Genomic DNA, 13602 nt, shown 5'->3' with positions numbered 1-13602 from the left:
ATTTTTAAAACACGTTTTCAGAGCAAGATATGTATAGGAACCTTTCTCTTTTCATCCACAGAGTGGTAGGTGTTTGATATAAGTTTTAAAGGGACTTTACAAGTTAATGAGAATGTACTTTAGAATGTGGTAGACTTGTCAAACAGAGTATTAAGAATCAAGAGTTATCCTGACACTGTTGTTGACTGAGTTCTTTGGCCTGTTGTTTACATTTTACTGTAGTTAGGATCAGAATAGAGTAACCTACCATCGGTAGTCGTATTATACCACCAGAAATTCCTCTTTTGGTGCAAGTTTATCATGTAGCAAAATAGATGTCAATAATTACATATAATTTCATAATTGAATTTTAGATATTTTGGTCAGGGGATTATTAGAAATTAGTTTATAAGAAACTAAAGGAAATTTTGGGGACACCGCAGTAGTCTAAAAGTAGATAAAAATACTGGTAGCAATTTCTAAATATTTTTTGTGATATATCCCAATCATTTCTATATCCCTTCCGAGTATGACCCAGGATAATGTCCCTTTAATCCCCTACCTTGATATAGACCGTTACCCTTGACAAACATTTTTCCGTAACCATGATTATAAAGGAGACATTAACCACTTACACGTGTGAAGACTAATATGTTGTGGTAGATGTTTGGTCATTTTAGTGGATTAGAGGGACATCTCGCATAAAATTTGCATTATGATGTTTACTGAAAACTTTAACGTTAAACGTATCGGGGGTCAAGGTTATTCAAACCAGACCTGAATTCCTTAATCTTTTATCCTCGGATTCCTAGAAGTCCTATGTCTGCTTTAGTTTAGGAAATAAAAGGTATTATGGAATGCATTAGAAATTAGAACCTTGTCTTTTATCATTGAGAAGTTTGATGTAGACTTTTTTTAAACTCTAAATTATCCCTGAAACTATCATTTGTTCTTTATGACATACTCTATCGACACTGAACAAAAATAATGCACAAGTTCTGAAAAAATATTTTGTATTTTACAGTTACGTATCACCGTGTGGTCCCTCGTTACAAAGTCTGTGTCCTATATCCGCTACCCCAAGCAATGCCAGAAAGGTAAGAATTCAAAATATCACTGAGTTACCTAGTAAATTAAAATCTGGAAAATGGAAAATTCTGATTTAAAGTGACGGCCATCAATCATTATTATCTAGCATTATTATACTTTCACTTAGGTAAGAAAAAGTTGTGAAAAGATTTCTCTTAATCTGGACAGAGATATCAACGTGGGGGATGGGGGTTATGTATAGCTTTAGGGACAGTGGTGACAATGGTGTATACTAGCTTCATGGCCAAGATATCCAACATTTTACAACTGTCTGTCGATATCTAGGACAGCTTGCCTGGAAGACTGATACTGGCCTTAGATAGGTGTTTTATCTCTGTGTACTCCTTGATAATCAAGTCTAAAGAGATGTACATTGAGACTCCTGTATTCATTTTCAGATAATGATAAACTATCAGACACCCCTGATCTTTTGTTTAAACGAAAGTGAAACCAAGTATTGGTTTAGAAATATTTATACATAACTTAACAAAGTTTCTATTAACTTGTCCAACATTTTCTACCCTGTAAGTTCATCTGATAAGCGTTTGTGGAATGTTAACCTGCCAGAACCTAAATTTATTGGGTGTCGATTTGTGAGATTTATAGTGGTATAGAGAAGAGTTAGGTGTTTATATATCTGGGTCGGGTGTGTGGAGACATTTAAATGCTTTAGATTGTCAGGGAAATAAATGTAAACAATGACACAGAACAATTCTAAGTGTTGGTGATAAATCGCCAGAAAATGTACTATTGTATTGATTCATTATTTGGTCCCAGGAATGTTGATGAATGAATATATTTATGTTAAGTATGTTTTATAACTGTTTATTTACACTATATAGGCTCTCCTCTCTAAAAACCCCACACACATTAACACTATTCAAATGCGTTCTTAAATACAGCACAACCATATACATAATATAATTACTAAAAGGAAACAAAATGCAACATTTCATACTTGTATGTGTTTATTTCAAATAATCCTTTGTTTCAGTTTTGATAATTTAGTAATTAGATAAACCTAATTCATCCTATTGTTATTAAAACTAGATATTTGATTTTCCACTTTGACTATCTGGATACTCTTTATCTGAAGAATGCAAGATTATAATTAGATATCTTGTCTTAATTATCTATAATTTGATTGTATTTGGAAATAGTTCTGTTTACAGTCAGAATTATATATAAAGCTTATACCCATCCGTAAACAGACATTGAGCATGACATATCTATGATTAAAGTGTTCTCGTTGTTTATAAACAAGTTAATGAGCTAGAAAACATTTTTACAATTGGAAATTTTAATAATAGATTTCCTAATGGGTAAAGGAGAAGCCAATATATCTGCAGTGAGTTATCTCGGTTTTTTAATTGTCCTTATAGGTATATATATATTGTCCTTATCTGCCTTATATATCACTTCTATAAACAGTTGTAAAATCTATAAAGGCTCAACCAAATTAATGATATCGTCAAGCTTTGTCGCCTCCTTTTATTAAGTATCCAGGTAGTATTCACTAGGCGTGTGTAAGGATGTTTAGAAATCATCAACTATCAAAGATTTAGATTAAACTGATGGTGTTTTCCTTGATGCCAGGTGGCGTAGTTTTGTAAGGTGTTGTTGATATACCCGGACATTAAAGTACTTTAACAGGCCTTTAATAAATATTTTAAGGACATTTTTCTTTTTTTCATTGTGGATATTTTGAACACTCACTCTATTTATTGATTTTCTCATATTTGAAAATATTAATGATCTTGGTATAGCAAAATTTCAGTTTACTATCATTTCAATTTGTGTGTGACGACCATTTTACATATGACTTAACATGAACATGATAATGTTGAATGTATAACAATTTTTCACTGAGTTTATTGGTCCATGAGCAGCAGAAATTATTTAAGAATGTTCTCTCCTTGTACTGGCATGTAGCTTTTTCATAAGGCATGCCATACAAGATAAAAAAAGTATAGAAGAGACTAATTTAATTTTCAAGCTTCAATAGCTCAGACCAGTATGTTTTCAAGGTCACAATAACACAGACCGGACTCTTTCTCACTTACAAGTTCAGTTGTTTGCTGATAAAGAAGTACAGATTTCCGTTGATAGGAAGTATTCAGGTCATAATCATGCTACGTATAGTCAACTGATGATAATTTTAAAGCAATTATGGGTCATTACTATTTTTAAGTGATCATGACTCTTCTACAAATAAATTCATTTATAAGAACAAAGTTGATATTTTACTGTAGACAATATTCTTTTTAAGTCTTGTAGAAATATTAAAGCTACTTTTCTTGATCATAATATTCATTTTTGACAATGACAATATTTTGTTATAATTCTTGTAGAAATTAATATTAAAGCTACATTTCTTGTTCATAACACTCTTTTTTGACAAGGACAATATTCTTTTTAAGTCTTGTAGAAACATTAAAGCTACTTTTCTTGTTCATGACATTCATTTTTTGATAATCAATATGTGGCAAGAAGATTAAGTTTATTTTGTGTCTGTTTCTTATGAATCAATTATCAAAAGTTTAAGGAAATAACTTATTGTATCCTGAACATATATCCGGTGTTTGTTGTAGGTATGGACTTCAGTGCTGGAGGGAAGTACATGGCTTTAGCAGAGAGGAGGGACTGCAAAGATTACATCAGTATATTTACATGTAATATGTGGGAACTTGTCAAGGTATCATATCTCTACTTTTGTATGTCTAATTTATCATGTTTACTTGTGATGTTTACTGAAAGTAACAGTAGAATTTCATTCAAAGCATCAAGAGCATTAAGATTATGTAAAATGCATGTCTCAATCTTAATACGTAGAATGAGGATCTTCATTGGAATCTTATAAGACACTTATGGCACAGTTTTTAGGTTTTGTTCATTGATTTTTCATTGAGAACTTGGATTTTACTGCATGTGATATCTTTCCACAGTTATTTCCTCATTTTTCTTACAAAGCGAATTTAGATATGAAATACATTATTTCAAACTAAGTGGCTACGGTGGCCAAGTGGTTTAGACATCTTGACTTATTACCACAAGCTCTCCACCTCTGGGTTGTGAGTTCGGATCCCATGTCTTCCAATGTGGGGCAATTGCCAGGTACAGATCCCTGATCATGTTTTTCTCCGGGTACTGAGGCTTTCCTTCTCCAACAAACCTGGTAGTCCTTACATGACCCTGGCTGTTAATAGGATGTTAAACTAATAAAACCCAAACTAATTCAAGCTATTAAGATGATCATGAGGACAACTTGAAACAGACCTACTGGTATGATGTATGTATTTTGCTTTGTGATTCGTTGTAAATACTGTAATATATATTCCTTTTTATTCTATTCTGGTTACAGCACTTCGAGACAGACACAGACGACCTGAGTGGCCTAGAGTGGTCCCCGGATGGCATGGTGCTGGGAGTTTGGGAGTCTCCCCTTTCGGTAAGTCCAACACCATATATACCTGTGCACATTTATCACCAATTAATAGCATCTGGTGCACACTGTCAGGTAGGGATTAGAGGCACATAGTGATGCCCATGCCCTGTCCCATCTCATTTGTCCTGTCATGGTTTCAAAGTTTAGCACTTCTTAACCACTGCAACGACAGCTGAGAGTGAGAAATGAAAGTAGGTTTTCTGATACCAAAACCACATTGCCACTGCTTTCCGGTTTGGTTTAATTTGATTAGCATGCTTTTAACAGATTTAGATGGATAGCTAGAATTACTTGGGAAAAAAACCCACTGACCAGGGGTTAGTACCTGGCAACTGCTCACTATGGAATTCAAACTCATGACCAGAGAGGGGACATGTTGGGACATCTTAACCACTCGGCCTTAACAGTTGTCTGGATGTGCCAGGCTAGTGATAGGATGCCAGACACCTTTACCACTACACCTCACAACTAATACAAGATATCTGAGACCAACAGCTATTTCCACCCAGACATGAATGGCAAAAAGTAAAACATTCCACTAACACCAACCGAAAGGGGAGGGTTAGTGGTAGGACGTTTGAGTTTATACCCCCTCTGCTCTTAACTACCAGTCGTAGTTGTGGAGTGTTTTTGGTAAAATTTTGAGTAAATTATTACACACATGGATAGATATGATGTCATGTGAAGTACCCCTGGTATTATTTTTTTCTATAGAATAAACTTAGAAAAATTGGCACTAGATATGCATTTACAGCTTTGTTTATAGTTCATAGAATGATATTACAAATATATGAAAAGTGACATATTTTGATGTTTTACAGTATAATTGTTGATGTTTTTTTCTCTCAAATCATATCTGGTTCATTCAGTCTTTGGCCTTTAAGGTCTGAATTAAATATTTGAAAGTCGTTATCAACAAAATGTATGAAATGACAGTATTTAGTTCAACAAGTTGATAGACAAAAATATAACCTTACCAGTTACCACTAATCTTTTAAATCTAATGTCATAATGAGACTGTAGTTAGCCATTAAGAGCAGGATAATTGAAAGCTTGTTGAACTTTTGAATTCTTCACACGGTGAATAAGCCTACAACTTCAAAGTATAATGTATCAGATTGTGAAATCATTACCCGATAACGATCATTATATACCTATAATTGCCATATAATTAGCATATAATCATATTCATATGTCAGTTGGATTTTAAAATTTGAATTCAAATCTTATCTAAATGGTTTGTTAACATTACAATGCATGTGTAGATAATTCAAACGATATCTACCTGTTTCTTAAGGCACGGGAGCATCTACATTTCTGAGCATGTTGAGACGATACCTTGCTGACAAAGCGTTGTTATGGTTTTAAATGTATCATATATCTTGTATTAAATATGATGTATATTCAATTTAATCGTTTTCTTTGATGGGCCATATATGGAGGATAAAAATGAATATTTTTACTCAATTTAAAGCATTTTCTATTTAAGCAATTTTGTTTACGACATGTTAATAAAAGTTACAAAATAGGTGATACATTAAGTTTTCCCTATTCATATCATAGATGGATATTGATATAAAAAAATATTGGATACCTCGCTACATCAAACTGTTCTATTGATGGTGAGCTTGTGTCCCTTTGTCATATAATAATGAGGTGACACCTCGCACAGTCCCTTAATTGATATTCAAATTATTTACTTTCCATAACAAAATTCACTTTTATTGAAACTTGTCGAACATAACATATGTTATATGATAAGAATATCAGACGTCGGAAAACATGAATGAAGTATATTGAATTCAATTGACCCCATTACTGAGTGAATCTGCTTTGTCATTCTACGTTTCATTTAACTGATAATGAAAAGACTGACCGACTTTGATAGTTTGTTTTTTTTATAAATGAACGCTGTTGTATCTTAAAGTTGCTGCTGAAATTTTCTTTCTAAACTAATTACACATGTTCTTATTGCTTTAATAGTCTTAATAAACTCATTAACCCTGTTTTTGTTACCATACTCCTCTTAATTATTCCAAGCCCATTAAGAACATCCCAACCATTCCATGCAGTTGTATGGACGATTAGTTTCACTTCATTGATAATAGTTTACCAGATAGTGAGGAGCCAAGAACAGAATGGAATATAAAATACCATTTGTTGTTTACCCCAAATTATCTCCAATTTAAATCTGACCTCTGCCACAATAATACACACGATTTTGAATCATGTTTTAAAGATGTTTATTGGATAGGCATGAAATTTGAAGAAGCTAAGCCAAAGAAGGACCTTGTAATGTCATGTATATGTAAGTGTAACATCAGTTTAGAGAAAACATCATTATTTGTACTCACAAAGTAGCGACGTCACAATCAATACCTACCCACAGGACAGATAACTCTGTAAAATGTAAAGACGGAATAAGTTTCTTGTGTAAAACATGTGTGCACTAATACTAACTTGAAGGTGGTGTATGTGACCAGGATAAGTAATAATGACTTCTCGGAACACCATGTGTGGTAGGAATCACGACATTTATGCTAATTAGTACCCAATAACTGATTGAAAAACGATTAGATATCTTTTAAACCGTTTTCCTGTCTTGGTGTCATGAATTTTACATTGGAACATGGAGAAAAACAAAGTTGATATATCAATGAATAAAAAATGTAAGATGTTCAGGTTAAATGCCCCAAAAAATCGTTTATCTCCCTTGAATCAGCGCACATACAGAATACACTAGTAAAATACTTCAGAAAGTATTGTTAGCCAAATATTTTATATTCCAATAACATTTCCTAAATCACTAAATTTTAGTGATCATTTCTCTCCCATATTTTGAGAGATTTGTTTTACAGGACAAAAATGAAATCCTCACGGATAAAGTTTGATGTAGTTAAAAATGATATTTTAAGCTGGTATTAATGCTCTCATTGATTTGGAAAAATCAACAAATTTACCTTACACAACTTTTGAATTATTCATAAAGACAATTAAAACTTGATATTTGAAATTGGAGGTTATGTAATAAAATATTTTAATGTCCACATTTAACGTGATTGTATTCAGAGATTTCATCAATTACAGAAAGCCCAACCCAAAATGTGGGCATTTAAACTGGCTTTGTGATTGAAAGGTAAGTCACACCTGCAGAAACTTAAATAACTAGATGTCAGGGAATTAGGTCCATAATTGGCTCAATTCCATTTATTTTTTTCTTTGATTAAATACCAATAAAGTTAAATAAGCATAAACTACAGAGACAAATCTACATATACATAGATTATTGGAAATCAACCATTTTGTTCTCACATTTTATCACCATTGTATTCATTTTATTTGTTGAATGGTGTGGATGTTAAATGTCTGTTTCACTGATGATATTAGTTGTTGGTTATTTGACTTTATCAATTTTGTTCCAGTTACATATGAATCTAGTCAATCACTTGCTTGATCTATCCATTTGTAATAATGAATATATGATAGATTGTTATAATAATGGATCCAGAATCACAAGCTAGTCAAGTTGTTGTAACACTTCCTCATCATCTGAAGAATCCTGTGTATCTTTTCGAATGGTACTTAAAAAGTGAAAACTGCACATATTCTGTACTACATAATCATGACAATTGAATCTACAACAACAATAATGGAAGGGAAGTAACTCTTTGTATTAAATTGTTACTGTAACTTTCTGGTATTTTATTACTATACCATGTCACATCTCTATTTAACTCATCAGTAAAACAAAATTTCTTCATTTTAATTTGGAAAGGCTGAAAAAAAAATCAGTGAAAAAATGTTTTTATCAGAATTTCATCAGACCAGTGGTTTTTTCATGTGATGCTGTATTAAGTGGTCAGATCTCTGGCTACTAACCACTGATTAGGGGCTATCTTTGGTATGTGAGTTTGTTTGACCACAGGTGATAGAGACAGAAAACTATTTACTTGTAAGGTGGTAGAACAAACACAGATTACAGTCAATATTGTGATAACTGAAGTAAGAATCAAGCTTTCTAACTCGGCTACTGATCACAATTTTATGATAACTGAAGTAAGAATCAAGCTCTCTAGCTCAGCAATTGATCACAATGTTGTGATAACTGAAGTAAGAATCCAGTGTCTTAGCTACTTCTTTGTGTACAGATTTGGTTTGATAGTAGTTCAAGTCATAGTGGTGAATCATCAATATACAATATAATCCAGCACTGTCATACTGATACCATGACATCAATGTATCCTTTAATTTTGTCAAAATCTTTTTCTGCATTTAACATTAAAATGGTCTGGGCGCTGTCCCCTGACTAAGGTATCTCGCTGTCTATGAAAAATGGCAGTTTCAGTTCATGCTCAGCAGTCAACATAAAGTAAGTGTGATATCTGTCGATGGGTTGCCTTTTGTCAGTGTAATACAAAGGATGGGGTGTACTTCTCAATGTCTTTGGCTGTGTGCTTCATTCAGATAGCACTATAGAAGGGCCAGAGTTCCACTGTAACAAATGTGGATTCACAACACTCAGAACATCACAGGAGAGGCTGTCCTTAAAATGATCATAGCTGTTGGCTGGGTAATAAGCAATATAATATAAACTAAATTTCAAAGATATGTACATAGGAAGATTTTATGTAAAGTAACTCGTTAATGAGGACTGACTGATTGCTTTACTTAGCTCCAAATTTTTGTCAGTTACAACTAGTGCAAAAATTGCTCATTATATCAATTAAAAAACTTGACAATTTACTATTCATCTATGTAAACACTATTGTTTAACACACAACCATTTTGGCCCAAATCCATTTGGTCAGTATATAGTGACCTTCACTGTATCCATTTTCTGTTGCTAACTGTTATAAGTACAGTATTTTAAAACTGTACATGAGCCTGAGGCGCCTGCTTTCAACACAATTACAAACTTTAGTAAAGCCCATCAAGTGTTATGTGGGTCTATAATTGGATGTGTTGAGATGGTGGTAGGTAATATATGTGATTGACTGTTAGTGGTATGGGGGCTGTGATTGCTCCTTAATATCACCAATATAAACTCTGAAACACAAGTTTGTTTACATATTAAAATCACTTCTTATTTGAAGCAAACCTGATTGATTGTAGCCTGCGAGTCTGCAGTTTCATGCATCAACAAGTTACTGTTGAATATACTGGTTGGCGTTTCGTTTCTTATGATGTAATAGTTGTTCTTTTTTATTGTAATTTTAAGTCTATGGCAGTTAATATCATTTACACCTGTCTCAAGATTCAAAGATTTGGGATATATCATTGACAAAATTTAAACAGTATGCCGCTTAATGATATACAGCTATGTACTTCATTATACATGTGGAGGAGATGGTCACCCATGTCTTAACTGGGAATTATAAATGTCGAAAATGTTACCTTTTGACAGGGTGTTGCCTGGGAGGTTTAAATATAGGTTAAAACAAATGTGTCTCAATTTTAAATGGCGTGTTGGCATGGAAGCAAACAATAACAATTACATACCTATACACTAGAAATGTATACCGATTTACCACAACAAGTACTATGTCCATGTAAGAGATCTTATCCTCTTTGATGTATTATTTCCAATGTAAATGTTAATAATGTGTTGAAGTATGGGCTTTTCTTAACAAATACTTAGGTCATTAAATATGGTTTTGTGTATTCAAAATGTGTTTGTTTGTTAAACTGTCTAATTCTCTGAAATTGTCAGGTTTGATGTCTGAGGTTAACGTTGTTTACACTGAAAAAGGAGCAGTGCTTCCAGGAGTATATCTATATATAGCAATAGTGTTCCTCCATTTTCGGTCTTATTTTTCTAATGCATGCTTAGTGCTAACTGGATAACATACAGAATGTCATAGAGATGTTTAGTTTATGTTTGTCATGTCAATCTAAGTTGTTTACCATACCACACCATCCAACTCCTTACACTAAAACATTTAGTATAGTTTGGAAGAATTGCACATCCTTAAAGTCTTTTTGAATTTAGAAAGGTAAAACATGCACATACACATCATAAGACATTAACTTTAATCCATCGAATTTCATTTTTTGTAAATCACAGATTGGCTGTTAAAGTTTGCCGTAAATTGTCAACTTAGAAGTTGAATCAGCTTAAAGTGTAACAATAGGGAGAATACCATTATAATAAGACAGGTTTTTGACACAGGTTTACAATAGTGAAGAAATGGCCAAAAGTTTTAAAAGTCTTCAGTATACAGGATTGTAGGACCAAGCTTATCCGTAACTTAGCCTCCCTCGGCCACAATAAACAGGATATGTCACACTGTAGCTTACCACAGCTACAGGTATGTCACTGGTCAGAGGGGTCCCCTAACACAACATTAATTCTCCTAAGACTCTACCAGACAGTGATGTATTCCTAGGTCATCAACAATTCTAGGATTATCTCATAATCCCAATTAAATGGTTAATTGGCTGCCTTTTAATTAAGTAATCAGTGTACACACAGATACTATATTGGTGTTATTTTTTAGTACAACAAAATTGTTTTCAGTTCAAACACTAACACCTCATGACAGTGATGCACTCCTGTGTCATTAAAAACTGGCGGATTATCTCTTAATCCCAATTAGGGGTTAATTGGTTGCCTTTATCTGTTGACGATATGTATACTATCAATCTTCTATTTTTTTCTCTTCCACATAAATGTTCCAAATGGAATAGAACAACTTGCATATGACAGCAGTAGCTCTTGCTATTCAGATAGCATATACATGTACAGCTTATCTCTTAATCCCAATTTAGCTCTTAATTGATTACCTTTTTATTTAATTGATGGGTGTATATAATGATAGCCCTTCTATAATGTAACAAAATTTATACCAAAAAAAGTTCTGGAAAATAACACTATGTGACATTGATATGTTGTTGGATAAATCAAGATTATCTTTTAATCCCAATTGAGCGGTTAATTGGTTTCCTTTTAATTAAGTGATGTGTATGTATATATTCATATTGCATGTCGAGTTAACTGAAGCTAGTTAATGAAGTGACATAATCCGATATTAAATCTACCAAGTTTTAACAGATATGTGTAATTATGATAAAAATTATTTCAATATTTTTGAATTTAAATGAAAACAACTATGACATGCCTAGACTAACTGTACTTAATTGAGTACATGCTGATTCCAGAACTAATCCAGGCCATTTCCAGATTCAACAAGTCCTAACATTGAATATTTATGTATGAATTCCAATCACTTGGAGATCAATATTGAGCCAAAATCAATTAAACTTTTAAGCAGATGTAAATGAAATGAAATTCAGTTGTAGAAGTGATATTCCTGCAGTGTGTGTGTAAGATAGTTGTGGAGTTATAGTGATATGGATGTAGGATAATATTGATATTACCCTCGGTTCTACAAGTGATATGGATGTAGGATACTATTGATATCACCATCGGTTCTACACTGACAAGGTAAAGTAAACTAAACCATGTGGTTTCTGTGTGGGTGTTTTTGTGTAAGGTGTGTAACTGATTGTTTAAGACTCTTTACAACAATTTTGACCAAGGTATCAATTCACAGTTGTTATTCCTGGAAAGAGAATTTTCAATAACTCTTAAACTGTTATAATTAATGCAGGGAAGAAAGTTGTGAATATACTTTAATGTACATTTAACAAGATGAATTACCAGGTACATATTCTGTAAAAAAAAATAAACAAACGTAGTTCAGAGTAATAATACTTTTGCTACAGAATGTAACATAAACATTGACTTACCTGCAGTTTGGATTATAGTTGTATGATGAGTTCTGCATACAGGACGGTGGAGGGGCGGGTATGTGTGGGTTCATCCCCTCCCCGCCATAGGGGGGTAGCTGTGGACGGACGTTCCAGATCGGCACCTGAGGGGCATTACTAATGGGGGTTGTTCCAGGCATTTCGGACGGCATGGGGGTGCTGACAATGTACCACTGAAGCTGGACGGATGGAACTTTTAATTCCTTTGGGAACACAAATTCACTTATCCCCTCCTGGGACGGATCGTGTGTATATTATCCTGATGGGAGAACACTGGGACTAGGGCAGCTGTCGTGGACGGATTCAGACCAAGACGTTGTTTACCTGCCTTCTTATCTACTCGTATTCACTGTAGGGAAAAATTGAGTATCCTCATTAGTTTGAAATAGAGTCAGTCATGCTTGAATTCCTACTGTCACTCTTCAATGAATCCACTTATCGTATGTCACATCTACGGGGAGGCTCATACTCGGTTAAAAGTTACTCTAAAGTTGTGTACTTTTGTTAGCGGGTATATTGGAATCTGGTGGACATATAAACGTAAACACATAGCATAAATGTGTATTTGTGTCCTGTTTCTAGTTAATGTAGTGGAAGGGGAACAAAAGGCTTCAAAGCATGCTGAGAGAAGGGGTGAGAGGTTAGGGTAACACTATACCTAGAGAGTTAAGGCTTCTTTAAAATCTCGGGAGTTAGCCAGGCGTTAAATGTGCTGATAGGTAAACCGTGTACCTACACCAGGGCCGTGTGATGTAACTTCATCTGTCAGTGATTTTTGTTGATGTGCGTTGTCATAGCAACACAGAGATTGAGCCAGTCAGAGCCAGCTGATAATGTAACTGACTTTCATTTTATATTTGTGGTATTTCCATATATGAACAAAACTTTTGAATATATATTTAGATTTTAAACTTGTATTTCTTTTGACAGAAGTGAACACTTGACTGCCTTTATGTGATGAAAACAACCTAAAATTCATGGGGTGTAATAAATAATTTGGAGGAATGAGTTGCATCTTTTTAAAGTCATCCTCCAAAGATCAATTTCATGTGCAATGTTATGAACATACATGTTGTTCAATTTTACATTTAAAAAAATATTGGAAGTGGGGCCGAATGTGGCCGAGTTGTTCAGATGTCCCGACGTATTACCCCAAGTCCTCAACCCCAGGGTGGCATGTTGAATCCTATGTGGGGCATATTGCCAGATACTGATCACTGGTTGTTTATTTTTGTCCAAGTACTCTGGTTTTCCTTCCTCCACCATCTAAATTTGACATGCCCTTAAATGACCTTGGCTATTAATAGGGCAAACCAGAC

The 13602-nt window shown here is 33.8% G+C and overlaps 2 protein-coding genes across 2 annotated transcripts in view; one reads left to right on the top strand and one right to left on the bottom strand.

Moving 5' to 3' along the window:
• The window catches only part of LOC138320915 (cellular tumor antigen p53-like), a 39676-nt gene extending 26846 nt beyond the window's left edge, over positions 1-12830 (bottom strand). The window contains exon 1 of the mRNA XM_069264223.1: positions 12263-12830. Within this exon, the coding sequence (XP_069120324.1) occupies positions 12263-12435 (173 nt within the window). The 5' untranslated portion in view covers positions 12436-12830. The remainder of the gene's footprint in view (positions 1-12262) is intronic.
• The window catches only part of LOC138320945 (WD repeat-containing protein WRAP73-like), a 47483-nt gene that overhangs the window by 8203 nt on the left and 25678 nt on the right, over positions 1-13602 (top strand). Inside the window, exons 5-7 of the mRNA XM_069264272.1 lie at positions 1004-1076; positions 3660-3763; positions 4430-4516. Coding sequence (XP_069120373.1) covers positions 1004-1076; positions 3660-3763; positions 4430-4516 — 264 coding nt within the window. The remainder of the gene's footprint in view (positions 1-1003; positions 1077-3659; positions 3764-4429; positions 4517-13602) is intronic.

This window comes from Argopecten irradians, chromosome 1, assembly GCF_041381155.1.
Source record: "Argopecten irradians isolate NY chromosome 1, Ai_NY, whole genome shotgun sequence".
Taxonomy (NCBI): Eukaryota; Metazoa; Mollusca; class Bivalvia; order Pectinida; family Pectinidae; genus Argopecten; species Argopecten irradians.
The sequence above is the reverse complement of the archived record's forward strand: the minus strand, read 5'-3'. Positions and strand labels throughout refer to the sequence as shown.